This window comes from Pogonomyrmex barbatus, unplaced genomic scaffold (assembly GCF_055798465.1).
Source record: "Pogonomyrmex barbatus isolate J1 unplaced genomic scaffold, ASM5579846v1 scaffold15, whole genome shotgun sequence".
NCBI classification, from domain to species: Eukaryota; Metazoa; Arthropoda; class Insecta; order Hymenoptera; family Formicidae; genus Pogonomyrmex; species Pogonomyrmex barbatus.
Genome location: NW_028297111.1, coordinates 5,011,336 through 5,032,129, shown reverse-complemented (window position 1 = coordinate 5,032,129; position 20,794 = coordinate 5,011,336). Strand labels below are relative to the sequence as shown.

Sequence of the window (20,794 nt, the reverse complement as noted above, 5' to 3'; positions counted from 1 at the left end):
CTTTTTGGCCTATATCTTGTAAATTATTAGCAATAAGTTAATTATTTTTATAGCGTTTGAAAGCACATAAATAGCACATAATTCTGAGCTATTAACTTTTTATCTTGTGTGTAATTTTAATAGGGGGGGGGAGTGCTAATTTTCATTAAGCTAGCACCCATTTCCTGCTAAATCATGCGAACACAAAAATCGGGACTAAAGCACATAATTAGCACATAAATAGCACATAATTTGAGTATATATATTATTTTGATTTTTTGTGCGGGAGTGCTACCTTAACAGAGGTGATTTCCGATGATTGAAAATGTACAGAAAAAATCATTTACAGAAAAATTATATGTTGTGAATTTAATAATATATTACATTATTACATTATTATTACATGTTTACATTATTCCAACAATTATTACATGTTTATCTTCTGAAATACAAAATCAAAGTATACTGCACATTGCTACTAACTTCGCAAAATTTTTGAGAATTACTAGGTGACCAGTTTTTGCTTCTTTCAAAGCAATTTTTTTTTAAAGTTTCATCTTCCGGATATTTGACCAACATAGTATAGTTTTGGTCTTCTATTACACTTTTATTATAACATCTATATGCGGTGCAACTCGATGACATGGCGAACGGTACTTGTAGTTTACGTAATATCACATTGCCTGTAATATAAGTACAATAAATTATTTGATTAAGAATTCTATGTCACCAAATGATCACCAAATATTCAATCTAAATAAATAAATATAAATATAAATAAACTGCAACATATAAATACACATCTCTTCTAATCGAAGTTTATTTATAATTTTTGTGAAACATTTTAATTTTTTAATTTTAATTTAATTTATCATTTTTCTATATTTATAATTTTAATTTATAAAATTATTTAATTTTTTGTGAAATTTATAAATTTGAGTATATAATATTAATTTCAAGTACAATTATTAATACGATCAACTATAACCAATCTCATATGTGTCACTAACATCTGTTCAAACGTCACGCATTAGCGTCGCAATATTCAAATCTTCATATTGATGCCAGCTAATCGCGGAGTAGCTGGTCACCTAGTTGTCGCTTCTCGCTACTAAAGGTACTCTAATATCGGGTTTTCACTATTATATTAGGTGTACAAAAAAGTTCTGAGCTTTTTTTTGTAAAATTCAATCTTTATTCAAAAACAAACAAAAAAATATTAATCAGCGAAATATTCCCCGTTTGCATCAACGACCTTTTGCCATCTTTCGGGTAGCTTGCGAATTCCTTGATGATAGAAGCTCACTTCGAAGCGATAAAGTCATCAATACATTTTCGTATCTCTTCAAATCTCACGAAATGTGTATCAGTCAAATGATGCTGCAGCGACCGGAATAGGTAGTAATCGGAAGGCGCCATGTCTGGGCTATACGCCGCATGCGGCAGAAGTTCCCAGCCTAACGCAAAGATATAGTCCTGAGTCGCTTTCGCAACATGTGATCGAGCATTGTCATGAAGCAAAATCACTTTATGACGTCCTTGGCCATTTACTTTTCTTCTAATGCATCGCTCAAATTGATCAATTCTTGTTGGTAGCGGTCTGCCGTGATTGTTTCATCCGGTTGTAACAACTCGTAATAGAACACACCTTTTCAATTCCACCAGATATAGAGCAAAACCTTTTTGCGGCGTGAATATTGGGCTTTGGCGTCAATGTCGAAGGTTGACCAGGGTCAACTCATGATTTTCTACGTTTAGGGTTATCATAAAGAATCCACTTTTCATCGCCTGTAATTTTGTGCAGAAAATCTTTTTTCCGGAACTTTGAAAGCAAAGTGAGTGCAGGTTTCATCCCATTATAGAAGCAGCATCGAGCAGGATCCTAAGTAGGATGGATTTTAAAAACATGTACAATAGTACAAGATAAAAAAATGTGTCATTACTTTCTCTCATTTTTTTTCATTTTTTCACTTACTTTCCGTAAGAGATGTCACGTATATTATAAATTTTTACGATTTATATGGCTGTCTGAGATACACTTATGCATGCCCTACATAATATACTGTTTTTAACCATTTTCATCCTATGGCCATACTGCGAGATATTCTCCAGTACATACTAGGGATTAGGTTAGTGAACAGTAGTAACGATCTAAGTACATTCCACAGTATATCGCAATACGAATGTTCGGAGAATATCTCGAATATATTCATATGATATCCGGAACGTTCTCAGAATAGACGAGTGCTTATGGAGTCCCTGACAAGCATACTTATCACTCGTTTCTTCTACCTTCTCACTCCGAGACGGAACATTCTCGGTCTCCGACAAGTATACTTGTATCTCATGTAAAATCCACGAATAGGAGCAAGCATTCTCCTGGTATTCGAACGCGCATCGATTACGCGGCAATACCAAATAACGCGGCACGTATTGCAAGCGCTACCGACGCCGTTCAGCCGTTCAACTAATCACGCGCCTACGCGACCAGTAGGCCCCGTCACGAACCAATCTCTCGCTCCGACGCATGCGCCGCGCACTCCGAGAACACCTCGCCTTCACGCGCACCGAAAGTCACATGTCGAACAGGACGTAACATCTGCCAACAAGCGAGCTAGGCGAATTAACACCGCTGTGTATCTACATCGATCAAATCAAATAAATATATTTTTACCAATATCTGAGTCAAATAATTTTATTAATTTCCGAACCCGGCAACCGATGAGCACGTCCGCGCATTCGAACTCGCACGACACCGCTCGGCGAGAACGGACTTTATAATATCATATATTATATTATATATTATTATTATTTTATGTATAATATAATATATAATAATATAATAGTATAATAATAATATAATATAATTATATTTATATATAATATAAATATAAGAATAAATATAAGAATATTCTATTTTTCACATAAGGGACAATTATAAGGGTAATCAAGATAGAAGATCTAATATAGGAACATCGCACAGTGGGGCCAAATGAGAAAATATAATTGTCTAGAAGTCACAAATCTTAACCAATTTTAATTTTTTTTTAAATTAAAGCTTATTCAATTGCGCACAAACTTAAAGAAACCGATTTTTTAATTTGATCTTTGTTTCAAAATGGCGGAAGGTAAAAGGGCGGGTAAAAAAAGCAGAAATCGTGCTTCAGAATTGTCTAGAGCTCACAAATCTTAATCGATTTTAATGTTTTTTTTTAAATTAAAGTTTATTTAATTGTGCACAAAGTTAAGAAAGCCGATTTTTTAATTGGCCTTCGTATCAAAATGGCGGATAAAAAATGGTGGTTAAAACTTAGAAATCAGTGTTTCATAAATGCAATATTGCTGCTGTAGAGACTTCCGTTTCCGGAGCGGGTACATTAGTAGCGAAGTTACAGAGTTGCAGTGCTGTATGAAGTGGAGTGTGAGAGAGAGGAGTGGATATGTGATGGAGATATGCGAGATGAGAGACAAGGATAGTGGAGAATGAGGGCAGGAGAAGGGGAACAGAAGGGCGGGAGAGTGGAGTGGGCAAAGTCGGAGGTAACGCGGAGAGGTTAGGCGGCTGGCCGGGGAAGGAGGGAAAAGGAGTAACGGATAAGGTGGAACGGCGGAAAGAGGCAGACGAAGATTGGTCAGGGGTTAGGGAGAGAGCCTAGTTGGACAGCACACGGCATGACAGAATTAAGGCGCGTGCGCAAGAGTGACGGGCCATAGGTTAAGAATAGAGAGGAAACGGGTAGTAAAAGAGATAGAGGATAAGGACGAGGGAGAGTGAGGCAGCTTAGGAGAGGAGAAAACAATAGAAAAGAAGGCGAAGGATGAGGATTCGAGGAAGGTGGGGCGAAGGGGAAAAGAAACAAGAGGGAAAGAGAAGAAAAGAAAAAGAACGAATAGTGTGGGAGTATGGGAATTATTGAAGAGGAAAAGAGAGCTGGAAGAAGAAGCAACAGGTGGGATAGAGAAGGGAGCGAAGGAGGAGAAAGAAAGCTGTTTCCAGAGGAGTAAGATAACTCCGAGATCCTCGGAGGTGAGGGTACAGGAGGGGAGAGGGGAAAAGGATATCATGATTGTTCTGAAGAGATGGATGGAGGACTTTAAAGGAAAGTGGGAAAGGATAGAGGAGAGGATATTAGAACGGAGCTGGAAGAGATGAGAAGGAAGGAAGAGTGGAGGTCGGAAAGGGAGAGATTAGAAAAGAAAATTGGGGAACTGGAAAAGAAATGGGAAAAAGGAAGGTAGGAGAAGCGGAAAAAAAACTAAAGGAGATGGAGAAAAGAATTAGGACGCTGGAAATAGGGGGCGGCAAGGCGGGTGGAAGGAAAGGGGACGGCGAGTTGAAGGAGAGAATGAGGAGTCTGCAGAGGGAAAAAGAGAAAAGAGAAAGAGCTGAGAGAAGGAATAACTTATAAAGGTAAAGGGCTTTAAGAAAGTAAAGAGGGATGCAAGGAAAGGGGTGGAAGAGGTGTTTAGGAAGATAGGAGTGAAAGCGAGAGCTAAGAGCTAAGAGTAGAGGTTGAGAACGGGAAAGGAGGAGAGAGAGGGGATGACCATTGCGAGATTGAGGGAAGAGGATAAAAGAGAGATAATGGAGAAAAAGAGGGAGCTAAAGGGAGGAAGGGTCTGGATAGAGGACGATCTGACGTGAAGAAGAGAAGATCAAGATGGAAATTTAGAAAGACGGTGATGACGGAGGAGAAAAGGAGAGGGAGGGTATGGGTGAAGGGTGATGGTAAGATGATGATAGAAGAGGAATAGTGGAATTGGACGATAAGGAAAAGGTTTTGAGGAATAGAATGGGAAGGAGAAGAGATAGAAGGGAAGGTGGGAGGTCGGGGGAAGGAGGGCGCTCAGAGGAAGAAAGGAGAAAGACAACTTAAGGGAAAGGGTTGAGCAGGGGGAGAGGTACGGAGGAGAGGAAGGGGTTAAAAGAGATGAGGGGAATGGAAGGAAAGGGAGGGAGGTGGTTAAAGAAAAGGAGACATCGAGGAGAGGAAGAGGAGAGGAAGGAAAGGGATATTGCAGAGTGGCGTTTTGGAGCGTGGCAGGACTTGGAAAGAAGGACAAAGACTTTTGAAGAAGGATCGAAGAATGGGCGAATGGAAGGGCGATAGGGGGAATGGTGATGGGGGTGAGGAGGGGAATAGAGACGGTGAAGGAGGGCAAGGTGGAGGTGAAGGGTCTGATGACGAGGGTGATAAAGTTAAGGCGAGAGAAGTGGAGAATTGTTAGGGTATACGTAAATGGGAATCTGGAGAAGAAGTGGGAGGTCATAAGGAGATGGGCGGAAGATGGCGGGACAAGGATCAAGAACGATAATTGGGGGGGAGTTTTAACGTGAAAACAGGGAAGCTGGGGGGCTGGTAGGAGGGGGGAGTTAGGCGAGGGGGTAGAGGGGAGGAGATCAATGGATCACAAAGTGAGTAGACGGTTGATAGGCAGGTTGGAGGAGGGGTTGGGGTGGTTTATTTTAAACGGATGGGGATGGAGCATGGACCTACTCAGGAGGGCGGGAGGTGTCGGTTCTGGATTACATAGTAAGGGAGATGTGGGACAAGATAGAGAAAGTAAAAGTGGAGGAGAGAGTCGATTCTGATCACTTCCCGGTCGTGGTATGGATCAAAGGGAAGGAAGGAGAGATCAAAAAGAAAAAGGGTGGAGAGGAGATCGGAAGGAGATGGAGTTGGACAGAGAAGGGCAAAGAGATTTTTAGAGAGCGAATGGAGAGGATATGGGAGAAGGAGGATATGGAAGAAGGGGAGATGAGTTGGGAGAAATTGAAGAAGGAGATATTAGGTGTACAAAAAAGTTCTGAGCTTTAGATTTGTGATGCGGTCACCTCGCTCGACGCTCGGATCGGCTCGTCGGTGTCCGGGTTCGAGAGGAGGGGAGACTCAAGCTTACGAGAACACAGATTGACGTGAAAAAGATAGTTTATTTAGCGAAAGATAGATACAGCGTGCAGGGCCAGGAGATGTCGCAATGTAGTTGGCAGCAGCAGGAGGTGAGATGCAAAGCGGAGACGCAAAGCGGTTGACGCAAAGCGCTAGACAAGTGCGGCATGCGATCGATGACGGCTTAATCGCTACGGCGCGGTTACTAACTAAAGATCGTCGAATTACCGACTTATAACTAACGGCCTTATTCGCATGCACTTACGAGCTAATGTCAGGCGGGACGTCTAGGTATTGTGGGCAGGACTGAGTGCCACGTCGAGCCCTGCCTTCGCAACGGAAACCGGCGAAACCCGGTGGAGCTGAGCGAAACCTCAGCCCGAGGAGCAGTAACAGGAGTCGGCGAAACCCGGCAGAGCCGAGAGAAACTTCAGCCCGAGGAGCGATGACAGGAATCGGCGAAACCCGACAGAGCTGAGTGAAACCTCAGCCCGAAGGTAGAGAAAGCCGGTGAAACCCGGCAGAGTCAAGCGAAACCTTGGCCCCGAGAAGTAGTAGGTACTGATCAGATCGATGTCAGGAGTCGGATCGCATATATATATATATATATATATATATATTTTCCTTACAAGTAACGGCCCTGCCGTTACAGATTTCATACAACCGAAATAACAATTTAAATTTTATATATCTTCCCGCCCTTTTGCAGTTTTAAAGCGTTGACATTTGGCCTTCTAAAATGCCATACGGTTTGGCGTTTGATGCACATAACCTCAAAAATCAGTAGTGTTCACGATGGCAATAACAAAAGAGCATATTCGATTTTCCATCCACTTCGCGTTTCATTTGAAGAAAAATGCTGCTGAAGCCACTGCAATGATTTGTGCTGCATATGGAGAGAACGCTGTAAGTCATACTACATGTAAAAGATGGTATCAAAAATTTCGACAAGGAGATTTCAGTCTTGAAGATGAACCGCGTGCTAGATGCCCTCAAAAGATTGAAACGGACGAATTGCAAGCACTGCTAGATATAAACTCTGCGCAAACTGAAAAGGAGCTTGCAGAACAGCTTGGTGTTACGCAGCAAACCATTTCCGTACAATGGATATATGAAATGAAATATTTACATACAATGGAAAAGATTCAGAAGGAAAGCAGATGAGTTCCGCATGAATTGTCCAAAGACAACAAAAATCGTCGGCGTAACACTGCACTCACTTTGCTTTCAAAGTTCCGGAAAAAAGATTTTCTGCACAAAATCATTACAAGCGATGAAAAGTGGATTCTTTATGATAACCCTAAACGTAGAAAATCATGGGTTGACCCTGGTCAACCTTCGACATCGACGCCAAAGTCCAATATCCACGCCAAGAAAGTTTTGCTCTATATCTGGTGGGATTGGAAAGATCCCAGAAAGATTGAAAAGATGTTGTATTATGAGTTGTTACAACCGAGTGAAACAATCATGGCAGACCGCTACCAACAACAATTGACCAATTTGAGCGATGCATTAGAAGAAAAGAGGCCATTTACTGGCCAAGGACGTCGTAAAGTGATCTTGCTTCATGACAATGCTCGATCACATGTTGCGAAAACGACTTAGGATATCTTTGCGTTAGGCTGGGAACTTCTCCCGCACGCGGCGTATAGCCCAGACATGGCGCCTTCCGATTATTACCTATTCTGGTCGCTGCAGCATCATTTGGCTGATACATATTTCGTGAGATTTGAAGAGATACGAAAATGCATTGATGACTTTATCGCTTCGAAGCCGGTGAGCTTCTATCGTCAAGGAATTCGCAAGCTACTCGAAAGATGGCAAAAGGTCGTTGATGCAAACGGGGAATATTTCGCTGATTAATATTTTTTTGTTTGTTTTTGAATAAAGATTGAATTTTACAAAAAAAAGCTCAGAACTTTTTTGTACCTCTAATACTATCACCATCATTGTCATCATCGTTGTTACTCATATGGACGTATAAATAAGAATATAATAAAGACTGTTATAATTTCTGATGAAATTGATGATTAGGAATAAATAAGTCACGTACGTGTCAGTACGTTTATAGTCTCTTTAATTTTGATTAATATTAATCGATTTATTATTGAATAAAAGAAATATGAATAAAAGAAAAAATTATGTGTTTGTAGATGAATATTGTGCGGGATGATACAGTAGAAACAAAAAAAAACGTAAATATTTATTACATCGTGAACACTTAATTAATGAAATTTTACTGTACACACAATTACTTTTTCTAGTATCTTGAGGAAAGCAGATTTGATTAATATTATAAAAATATTCTCTTTCATGAATCAATTTTGATGAAAACCAGGCATATTTTATCATTGGTGTGAAAATTTAACAATTGATGATGAATTATCGAATGGATTTTGATGGCATTTTCTCGCGTCGACAGTTCTTTACGTTCTTGTAAAATTTCTTAGAAATTTTTGAATTTTTTAAATAAAATGTTTTACTTGAAAAAAATAAATATCGCATGGTGACAGTATAGAGTGCAGTGAGGAGAAATCACTTCTATCGTAGATGAACACTTACCGTCATCATCGGTGAAAGCAATATTGAAATGAGCAGTACCCGTCTCCCAGGAATCCAAAATTAACAAAAAATTATTGTCTTTACAATAAGGTTTGATGATTTCGTGCACGAAGTGTTGAATAAATTCTTCGTCAATTTGCCCGATTTGGAGGCAGTCACAAAAACATTTCCATACATTCTTATTAATGTTTGCACTGCAGTGTGAATACGTGGTCCAAAATTACCTTGTACTTCCTGCATACAGAGAAAAACTTTTGGAAAAAGTTCTCCTGCAGCTGTTATTGCGTATTGGGCGGTATAGCTGTGAGTAACCTTATTAAAATCTTCAAGAAAAATTCTGTTGATTTTTCTTCTTTCACAGACAAGATTCTCTGAACATTAAACCTGTATTCGCACCCGGTTTGGTCCAGTATTGATTACAAAACGATGATCAAATTTTGTTATTATTTTTGCAATCTTCTTCTGAAATTTTTCGGCTTGTTTTAATATTGTTAAAACATCTATTGCTCTTTCAAATTTAATATAACGTGTGACTTTACACTATCGAATGTTATGTTCCTTTTTAAATCTATTCACCCACGATTGTGTGTGGTAAAATTAAAATGTTGAGAGCGATATTGCACCGCTGCAGCTGAAGCCCATTGTTGTAATATCCTTGTTGTTACAAATTGTTTTTTCTCTCTTGCTTCGCAGAAACGGTCAAAAGTTCACTTATTAATTATATCGAATTTTTCCATTATGTCTCCACCTTTTTCGATTTCAGCTTTCCAAGCTGAAATAAATTTAAATCACTTATGCGTTTCAGACATGTACCTCCATGTCGGTGAATTGATTTTAGGGTCCATTTTGGATGTTCTTTGACCAAATTTAATATCTTAATCTTTTGATCAATTGATATATAATTTTTCTTTAGCTTCTCTGGTATTTTATACGAATCGTCGGATTCCTCGTTAGAAGGGATAGTAACATCCGATGACTTTTGCGAAGAGCTCGAAGAACTTATTTCGTGCATTTCAGATTATGAATAAAAAAGAACAGAAAATAATTTAATTTATTTAATTTATATTAATTTAATTTATAAATATCAATTACTGTAATTTACTAAAATTACATAATTGGTAAAATAATTTTCAAGGTTTGTACGTATATTCAATAATCACTCGCAAATAATACATTAGTGGAATCACTAATATAATTAATATAAAATATATATTTCATCAATTATTGAAAAATGAAATTAATTTTTAATTTTAACTTTTTTTCAACAAATAACTGTAATCTATTCATTAATCAAAATTAATAATTTGTATAATAATTTGTAATACATTACAAATAAATTAATATCAAATAAGAAATTATTCTTTTGAGTAATAATTCATTAATTGTTTGTATAATGAATCGGTGAATGAAATATTAGAATTAGAATTAGAATTAGTAATACCCTTTGGTGGAATGCATTCATCCACCAAAAGTAATTCTTCCTCTTCCTCGAAATGAAAATCACGAATTCTGCCACATATTCCGCAATTTTCTTTCCAATAATCTTTGCTCTTTCAGAAAACTTGGAACTTTTCACTTTTTTAGCCTGTTGTAGGTCGCATAAAATTTGACCACAAATTTTCAGCCCGTCTGTAACATCTTGTTTTGAAATCGACAAACATATTGTTTCGCTTTCTCTAACACCAATAATCGTATTTTGCAGTCCACTTGCGAGTCACCATAAATATTTCTATTAACGTTTTCCATCCTGCTAATAGATTTTATTTAAATACTTTTTCATATGTGTTAAGGGCCTGATTTGTGAGTTGCTCTATTTACATGAATTGAAGCGATTACAGTCCTTGATAAAGGATGCGGTCGAGATGCGATGGAATGTTAGCGCACTGTTCCGTTTGTTGCACCAAATCTTGTTGCGCACTTGATCAAGATGCACGGAGAATATCGAGCAAACTGTTCCTCAATTCGCGAATTAAATCGTATTCCAAAAAAAGCCAAGGTCGTGATAACAAAAAAAAAATGTCAAAGAAATTGCAGTGCCTGATCGATATAACGAGTGCTGATATGACTGAGCGCCGCTTGTTTGCGCGGATTTCTTTTATTATTTTGCCTCTCTTTGTTGAGATCTTTACCGTTTCTCTTTTTATGATTTGGCGCGTGACGATTGGACGGGTCGTTAAGCAAAACAATGATTTTACACATACGTGACTTATTTATTCCTAATCATCAATTTCATTAGAAATTATAACGGTCTTTATTACATTCTTATTTATGCGTCCATATGAATAACGATGATGATGACAATGATGGTAATAGTAATTATTTCATACAGGAGTATTTAATTATTTATTTGTAAATTTATGAAATTTTATTACAATCAGAAAGTAATTAAAATTAATAACATTAATTAAAATTAAACTTATAAAAATATTAATATTTCTTTATAGAGAATTATTACAATAACTACCTAAAAACTTTATTTACAAAAAATATACAGATAATTAAATAAATAATTTTTTTTAACATCTATAGTAACAAAATAGTTACAAATAATAAATAATTACAAATACGAACAAATTTTTAATAAAAAAAAATATATACGCGACAGGATTTGAATACGCGATCTACGTTATGACTTTGTATGCAAAGCCAACATCTTACAACCTGTGCTACCGCTGCTCTTGTTCAATAGCGATGATTAAAACATATAAAGCGTCCCGCCCGTATATCGGCCGACTAGACTCATTTTTTAAAAATCAATTTCTTCGAAACTATGGGCAAGAATGACCAGACACATCGTTTTTTTTTTCGCTCAAGAACAGCCTGTATAAAACGCGTCAAAATATCCCAATCAGCCATCTGGTTTTCCTCTTATAAATATTTTTTTATGTAAGTACTTTAAACATTTAAAATAATTTATGTAAAATTTTATTCCGATGTAGAGATTAGTTGATCTATAAATAAAAATTAAATTTTTATTAAGAGTACAAACAAAACCAATGGCGGTACAAATTAAAATATTTAAATAAAAAACTTAAGATTTTTGTTATTTCTTAATTACATTTCCATTACAGCATATTTCTTCTTACTTATTTAAATAATTTTTTATCTAAGTTGTAAAATCTTTTTCATTATTTTGCAGCTAAATTTTTTTGTTTTTAAATGCGATTTAGAATAATCTGTAAGTGTTTCATAATTTTTTCATTGTAAAATATAAAAATAAAAAAATAGTATAAAAATAATAAAAATAGATGTAATAATATCCTTAATAAGCAGAGGGATATAATTAATAATCAATAATCGTGTTATTCCCGTGGTACAATGTACTCACTTCCGGTGTCTCGCTCGTGTCCGGTACATCTCGGGTAATATCCGGATCCGGCGGTCTGTGTTCTGGTAGTAACGCCCCGTACTTCCTCGACGCCATACGTCGTCGTCGATTCAGCCATCTCTGCTTCTCCGTGACTTCCGATTCCTCATCAACTCCGAAAAACTGCGCTGTCTCGCGTTTAATATAGCTGAAAGATCGAAAAGATGTTACATGTCAATTAGAATCATGTGCATGTCATTTTAAATAGGGATTATCTTTATCATTTAACACATTGACGGCCGCGATACCCTAACAGCTCGTGACATACTGCGAATCACCATTTTCGTATTGCTTGTACTGTGACTATCTATAACGTATTGAGATGCGTGCTAGAACATCACTGATAGTATCATTCGGTTTTCTTTCACGCGTATATTCTCAGAATTTACGCAGCGGTACATACGCTTTCTCATCACATGCGTATATTCTCAGGTTATACTCAGGTTATACAGAAGTACGGAAATGATACATACGCCTTTCTATCGCGTGAGTATATTCTATAGACATAACATTTGTCACGAAATATTATCGTCATAAATATATCATCATTTAATCGTTATTTTTAAGCCATTTTTAATAAATAAATAATGAAATAACATTATTACCCTAATAGCACTCATCTATTCCGAGAACGTTCCACGGGATATCGTACAAGTAGATTCGAAATATTCTCCGAACTTTCGAAATACGTACGCGATATACTATGGAATGTACTTAGATCGTTAGACTACCGCTTACTAATTTAATCCCTAGTATGTACTGGAAAATATCCCGCAGTATGGCCATAGGATGAAAATGATTTAAAAATAGTATATCAGGACATGCATAAGGGTACCCCAGACAGCCACATAGATCGTGAAAATCTATAATATACGTGATATACACCTCTTATGGAAAATAAATGAAAAAAATGAGAGAAAGTAATGACACATTTTTTATCTTGTATCATTGCATATTTTTAAAATGGTCATCCATCTTAGGATTCTGCTCGATACTGCTTAACTTCTATATGAAACCTACAACTGAAATGATGATATATAAGTGATCCCTACATACTAGGGATTAGATTAGTGAGCGGTAGTAACGATCTAAGTACATTCCATAATATCGCAGTATTTCGAATGTTCGGAGAATATTTTGAATATATTTGATATCCCGGAATGTTCTCAGAATAGACGAGTGCTATTAGAGCTAATGGCTGTTCCAATAAAATGAAAGATATCCTAAATATCTTCAACTCTTTCCATCCGAGATTGCAGTTTATAATACTTTATTTAGAAGAGAGAGGGACATCTCTCAACTTTTTAGATGTTTGTATAAAACTAAATGGCGGTGTCATCAAAACAATTTATGTAAGAAATCCATTTTCTCGGGAAGATATCTTAACTTTCTTTCCCAACATCCTCTCTCTCAAAAACGAGAAATGATTATTGACATGATTGATAGAGCATTATTACTTACGCACCCAAAACCCTATCAAAAAAACTTAGAACAAATAGTTAGCATTTTGAGAGACAACGATTATCCTCTAAGCTTTATCTTCAACTCTATTAACTTGCGTTTAAAAAAATTTTTTACAACGACAATAAACTTTAATTCAAAAAACAATAAAATTATAACTGTGAAAGAAGATTCGAAGAAATGTCTTTGGTTTACTGTGCCTTTCATAACACAGATTGCGGACAGAAATTAGTTATCACTGGCTTAGACTCTAAGATCTCCTTTTTTCAGCCTAAATAAGCTTGGAGGATTAATCAAAGCGCAAAAGGATCTTCTCTCAACTACACAAAACAAAAATGTAATCTACAAGATTTCTTGCAAAAATTGCAACTCTTTTTACGTGGGACAGACATCTCGACAATTAAAAACGAGGATTTCTGAACATAGAAATCACATTAACAGAAATATGACCACCTCTTCTATCATTACAGAACATAGATTACAATTCAATCATAAATTTGATTGGGAAAATGTCAAGAAATGCCTAGATAAAGAGAGTTTTCTTAGGAAAAGACTTGTCTCGGAAATGCTACATATAAAAAATCAAGTAAATAGCCTTAACTTACAAAAAGACACCGAATTCTTACAACATGCTTATATCTCGATAATAAACAAATTGTAAATATTTTTGTATCGCTTTTGTTCTCCCTTGTTTATGGCTGGCGTTTTATATCTATTTAACTTCCTAATTGTTTTTTAACCGTCCTGCCATTTTACTTGCTTGACTCATGGTTATCACATGTGCTTTTATTCCGGTTCTATTGTGTCATTGTGTCGATTTTTATTCAATAAGACTGCGATCTGACTCCTTAGTGTGTGACAATTAATTGGACATTGCCTGTGTGATAAATCAACAGCTACTTTGAATCCACTTCTGATTCTTTACTTAGTTTGATTGAAATATGCTCACATCTAGGTAATCTTTCGATTGGCCTTATGCTACCGGCCTGGAAACCGATGTGAGCATCCATCTTAATTTACAATTGACGGCTACTGCATAGACACAACACTAATCGCCACGGTTATATCTTTCTTGTTAATGTTCCGAGTTTTTTAATCTAATTTTTGTATTATTCGCCGAAGATGGTTCAATATAGAGTCGAAATGTTCGAACAACGGTTACATTCGAATTTATATTAATAAATTGTTACCGCGTCAAAGTATTATTTTTAATAAATATATTACGCAATAATAACCGCGTTTGACTCTTAGGGCCTTTCTATTTGCAATTTATTGTAATTTTAAGAGTCAATGAGATATTGAATTTATTAAAAAGATAATATTGTTACGCAGCGATCACTTTCACTAATTCGCGCACACATTCACGATTTACAAGGAAGTCGTGCTCGGAAATAATCAATACCTTTTTACAAAACACAAGAATTTTATTTTAACGGAACAATCAAAATATAGCGAATTCACATCTGTACGCCACGAGTTATCGCGTAAAACATCCATGTAAACAAAACATCTGTTGCCTCGGAGAGCGTGCACTAAACGGCTCGATCCCACTCGGCCGCAGAAAACTCGCATAGGCATAACAAATAAAAGTTTTAAAACATATAAAAGTTTTCAAAAAATTTTCAAAATAATAATGAATTTTCATGTGTATATATTATTAGAATTATAGAATTTTAAGACATGTTTTTTCACATGCTTAATAAATACTGTGCAGCAGAAATTAATTATTCTTTCATTGACATTTTTAATAAAAAATAATACACCTAAGAAAAAAATAATCTTTGAATTAGTGGAATCCTCTAAATCTTAGAGGATTTTATTCTTATACATGGCCTCAAGAGGAATCCACTAAAATTAAAAGGAAAATATTCTAAGTACAATATTTTTTTCATTTAAAGTAATTTCGTCTTGCATCTGCAGTGCAAATCTAGTTGTTCTCAATATCAATTTCCTCTTGTATACAGAATATATAATATTGTTTTAAGATATATTTATATTTAATTGATATATATATATATATATATATATATATATATATATCCTTGCTAGATTACATACATATCTTGCTAAATTAAATATGAACCAGTTCATTTTCAATTTTGATCTTTTCCAAAAATCTTTCAACTTTACTTTCACTCATCATGACAGAAACAAAACTATGAGAAATAATACTATCTGAGCATTTTTCCACAAAGAAGTTTCTTACAAAAGACAAAATCGCAATTTCACTCTTTTTGATCGTGTTCCTCTTTTTGATATACACTGCCAGTACTAAAAATCTATAATATACGTTATACAAACTATGGATTCTCTATACTGGCAGTGTATATCCGAATGCGGCCGTTCTCTTATTGCTCTTATTGCGTCTTCTCGCGCAGCGTGATGCTTTTTCAATTTTAACAAATCATGACAGACCTATCATGCGACACACTTTGTTTTTCGTGTTTTTTGTATCGCATGTAATAGGGCATTCCGCTTTCAGTAAACATATTCCTCTTAATACAAGAGGAAAATCATTAAGATAATATATTACATTTTGGATGAATAGCTTACTTTATTAGAAGAGGAATATTCTTTCTGTAAAAATTTTTGCTTAGATTACAAGAATTTCATTTTATAATTAGAATATTTTTTTGAGGTGTATAATTTAAATGACACATACTTTATATCATGTGAATCAATTTTATGATAGCAATTTAATCCTTATATTTTGATGTACAATAGAACCATTTTCAAAAATTAGTTAAAAAATTTTGAAAAATATAATATTTTAACGATTGTAGAAGTATCGATTTGCACTTACTTCTGGATGGCCTCGGTGCGACTTTGATTCCTCTTCGGCCTCGGTCGTTGCGCTGCCGAGGTACTCACCGAAGAGTTGTTGACTTGGATGACTGACCGCGGCGCGCTCGACGCCGAAACACTCCTAGCAATGTTGATGCTTCCGGCAGCGATGCCGGAAGTAGTCAACGACATAGTCGTCGATGTCGTTGTCACCGGTGTCACTATCGTCACCGACGATGTCGATGCACCCACTGAATACATTCCAATGCTCTGTATAGTATCTTCCTCGCCGGTCATTGGCGACACCGTTGTGGTACCAGCTGTACCAGTACTCGGTGATGGCCTAAAAAAAAAAAAAAATATATATATATACATATACACACACACACACACACACACACACACACACACACACACACGCACGCATTATAAAGTGAGGCATCCTAACCTCTAACTTGCACACCTCGAAAAATTTTAAGTTATATAAAAAGTTGTTATGTTATAACAAAAGTTACATGACTTCGAGGGGGCCATTACATAAATTTTTTTATAAGTGAAGGCATTTAAAAAATTTTTAGGTTAACTTAAGAAACACTCTCGAGATCAGTTACAAAAATATCAAAAATATCAAATATCAAAAAAATTTTTTTTAATGGAAATTTTTCCCTCATTTTTGATATTTTTGTAACTGATCTCGAGAGTGTTTTTTCAAAATACTGTAATAAAGTATTTTTTTTAGTAAGTACTTTCTGAGGCTTCCTTATGTTATGTCCAGCCCTTCCAAAAAAAGAAATTAAGAAAAGAAATAAATTAGGAGTATGAATGGCCTCGGAAAGACGACAACTGCTTTTTCGAAGGTCAAATGTTGAAACATAAACCTTTAAGTCGAAATGCACTGTATATGTCTTGGTACTGGGCCAACGATAAGAAAACGTTATGACACCATTGCGTAGACGTACGTTTGTCGGTCGTTTTTTGGTCAAAAAATTTAATTCCTTGTACCAGGGAAAGATTTCGTGCGATCAATGGGATAACGGAAAGGAAATGAGGGTTTTAAAAGAAATTAAAAAAATTAAAATCTAATTTAAATCTTTAATGAACATAAAAATTATACATGATTCAAAAAGGAGCAAAGAGAAGTAGCATATGTCCAGAGACGTGAGTGTATATGTGTGTGATATCGCGAGTGTTATATTGATACGGAGGCCATCAGGTAGGATTTTAATGGAGGGAGCGTGTGATTGTTGAGTTGAATTTTTTGAACAATGATTCTATCCAGTTATATAATATTAATTCTTCTTTAATTTAACAATAACGACATTTGGCATGGGATTAATAATAAGATTTATCATGATGCACATTAATGAAAATCTATATGCACATGGAAATATAAATGTAAATGTAAATTATAGTGGAAATTAACATTGGATAGTTAAGAAGGAGAATAGTCTTGGTTTTCTTCTGGAGATGGGATTATTAGGTCGAGAGAACGGATTGTTCTTCGAAATCAGGGAAAAAGAGTTCATGAAACATAGGATCGGGGGAAATCAATAGGATATTCCGGATATCCGAATATATAGGATATAGGATAGGAGATTCCGATTCGGATTTATGAACAGGGGAATAACTTAGTTCTATTGCGAAAATCAAACGTTCTAACGGATTGGTGGGTAAGTCAGGAAGGGAAGGAATTGTGATGTTAGATTAAGGGGAGATTCTGAAGCGGGGATAGTTGAGATTGATTGCGACAGTTCGGTTGGTTTTCTTAAAATTTGTTTTGACTGTTTATCGCTGCAGCACCCATCGAGCCCGCTCGTTCCGGCAATAGCAGACATGTTTAGAAGACCGCTTGGATTGTTGAAGTTTAGAAGCCGATACTCTTGATAGATTCATTACAAGGGAAAAAGGGATATAAGTAAAGAGAACAAATTAAGATGAGAGAAAGAGAAAGGAGAGGGAAAGTTCTAATTGCTAATCATAAAGCCGGAGAGGACCATGAGCGGAATAAAAATTAGAGTGAAGAAGTAATAAAAAAAGATTCACCGCTTTATTTGGTAATCATGAAACTTAAGGGCCTTCTGTAATACAAATAACCTGAGAGGCCCTATGGCAGAGAGTAAAATAGAAAGAAAGGAACGATCTGAGAAAGACGAAGAAAAAGGAATGGTACGGAAATCTCAAAAAACTTATAATCGTGATTAAATTGAATTTAATTGAGGACTTACTGCTTATTGACCAAAGAGTTTGACATGAGGAAAATTCTTAAAAGAATTTTCCTCGCTTCTTTCTCAGAAGATTGTCGTTAATTGTGGTTGCTAAGTTTCATTGACTCTAAGTTAAAATGTCGAAAAAAGTTGACATTCCTGCATATGCTTCTCTAAAGAATTTTTAAATACATGTACATTTGAATCGAATGAAAGAATTAAAGTTACTATCACTTGAGTTGTAGAATAAGAAGATTTCAATGGAAATACAAAGATACGAATCATTGATTTATATTTTTTAAAAGCAATTGTACATTTAACTTTCGAGACAATGGAACTATAACTTGGCGTCATTTTTTTATATAAAATCTTTTTTATAAATGATATACATATGTGAAAACATTGGTATTCCTAAGTGTGGGAATATTGGTGTTCCTGGCAATATTGAACCGGGGCGCGAAGATCAGAAGAAAGAGCCCTAATGGCAGGAGTGTGTGCGAGGGGAGCGTCCAGTTTGACCACGTTGCGATTGACCACAGTCATTTACAGCGGCCGATGCCTAGAGGTTTTCCTCTGTTTAAACTGAGTGGTTAGTGATTAATTGCAACGTGATCAAACGGATCCCATCCGTGTGCGAGTAGTGTCGTTATCGAGAGCATTTTATAATTTTTTTTGGTGTTTAAGAGATCACGATTCTTTAAGTATCGTACCCAACCCGCGCTAACTGATCTTGCACATATTAGGATTGAGTATAGATAATATTTGAATTTAATAAGATTATGATATAACACTTGGGTTTAAATAAAAAAACTCTTAAGTGCAAAGATATATACTTAGATTTTATTTCTATTTTTTTTCAAGAATTATAATTTTTAACTGAGAATGTACCACTTATAATGTTCATATGACATGGGGTCTGTTCGCGGGTGACTAGTTCCACTTTATATGAAGGAGCCGTGTACCAAGGTGGAAAGGTCGGATATCGAACAATTCCGTTGTATTTGCAAAAATATGGTTTATTCACCACGCACACAATTAAAAGTCGAGGAGAGCGGTATGTCTTTCGATAGTTTCAACTGTCGAAATACAGGGCGGTTCGCGCACGACACAGCGGAAATCTTCTCGCGTTAATCAACGGAGATCTTCGAGAACACGGCAACGAAATCGGAAATCTTCTCACCGCAAATGCGGCAATGATCACTAATTTCGTTCGGAATACGAAATGACGATAAAAGCGATGTCGGAATGGAAACGCTATCAAACTATCTAGCGATCCATGTCAATCGAGAGAAAGAAGCGAACGGGAGTCGTGCGCGATGAACAATGTTCTCTCGTCCTAATTTCGAGGATCGTAGATAGGGCTACGTCGCGAATTCCGCGGAGCATGTATTTACTGCGTATACCCCATGCCAGGTACACATGATATACACTTAGCTCGAACGTGTAACAGGTGATCCGCGAGACAAATATAAAGAATCTACGAATTTCAATTATCCTATTCCTAAACAATTGTTGATTATACAAATGATATCACTTGGATTGTGTTAAGTAATTTAAAAACAATTTAAAAACAAATTTTTTATTTAAAGAGGAATTAAAAGCTATTACTAGAAGAGTTAGCTTAGGAAAAATTTTCAATGGAAATACAAGGTACTGTGACATAGATTTTATTGTTTAATTTTGTTACATATAACTAAAATTGAGGTATAGTAATTTTGTAATATAACTTCTTTTTTAGAATTAAAACTACCACTTGAATTAGAATAGAAAGTCTTTTCAATGATGATACAAAGATACATACTACTTAGATTATATTTTTCTTAAATAAAAAATATTACCAGTGTTATCTTTCAATTTGGTTTTTTTCCCCATTATATTTGATATCTTTTTTTAAACCTTTTTTTAAATGAGTAATTTTATAGTAATATCAGATATTTTGTATTAAACATCTTTCTGTGTTTGAAAAGCATGTTTGACACTTTTTACTTGACATTTTTTTTTATAATACGCACAACGAGAGTAAATAAGAACATGTTTATTTATTAGGTATATATATATATATATATATATTATAAAATTACCTTTTTTTAAAAAAAGGTAAAAAAAAGGGTGTCAAGTATAGTGAATATTGCCAACTCAAATGATTGTGTAAAATTTATATAAAAGATTTGATATCAATAATTGGCGCCAAGTTATAGTCTTACAAACATGAAGCCACAAGTCCATTTTAGTCAAATTATATATTTCAATCGTATAAAAGATTTGATAAACCACTGTTTTAAAAAAATAAAACTCAAGTAGTAATTTCTTTAATTTAAAAATAATAAAAACCAAATTATATGTATATCTTTCTATTCATTAAAAACTTCTTTTTCTAACTCAAGTGGTAGTAATTATTTAGCTTTAAAATATTTTTATATCACAAAATTGCTTTACTCAATTTACGTTTTTATTACAAAGAATTATAAAGTAACAGTATAAAATAAATAATAAAATTTTATTTAAATAAAAAAAATTTTTATGTAAAAACACTTGGCGCTACTCAT

The 20,794-nt window shown here is 35.3% G+C and overlaps 2 protein-coding genes and 1 pseudogene across 7 annotated transcripts in view; 1 reads left to right on the top strand and 2 right to left on the bottom strand.

Moving 5' to 3' along the window:
- rho-5 (rhomboid-5) overlaps positions 1-20,794 on the bottom strand; it is a 473,385-nt gene that overhangs the window by 121,510 nt on the left and 331,081 nt on the right. For all 6 annotated transcript variants that reach the window (XM_089073458.1, XM_089073459.1, XM_089073457.1 and 3 more), the window contains 2 exons: positions 16,064-16,387; positions 11,761-11,947 (listed from right to left, as the gene is read on the bottom strand). In XM_089073458.1, the coding sequence (XP_088929584.1) occupies positions 11,761-11,947; positions 16,064-16,387 (511 nt within the window). The remainder of the gene's footprint in view (positions 1-11,760; positions 11,948-16,063; positions 16,388-20,794) is intronic.
- On the bottom strand, positions 1,152-11,377 carry LOC148937294 (uncharacterized; annotated as a pseudogene).
- On the top strand, positions 11,956-14,850 carry LOC148937293 (uncharacterized). The gene is made up of 2 exons (XM_089073673.1): positions 11,956-13,485; positions 13,516-14,850. Exons 1-2 carry the CDS (start codon positions 13,223-13,225, stop codon positions 13,919-13,921), a joined length of 669 nt encoding a protein of 222 aa, XP_088929799.1. The 5' UTR covers positions 11,956-13,222; the 3' UTR covers positions 13,922-14,850.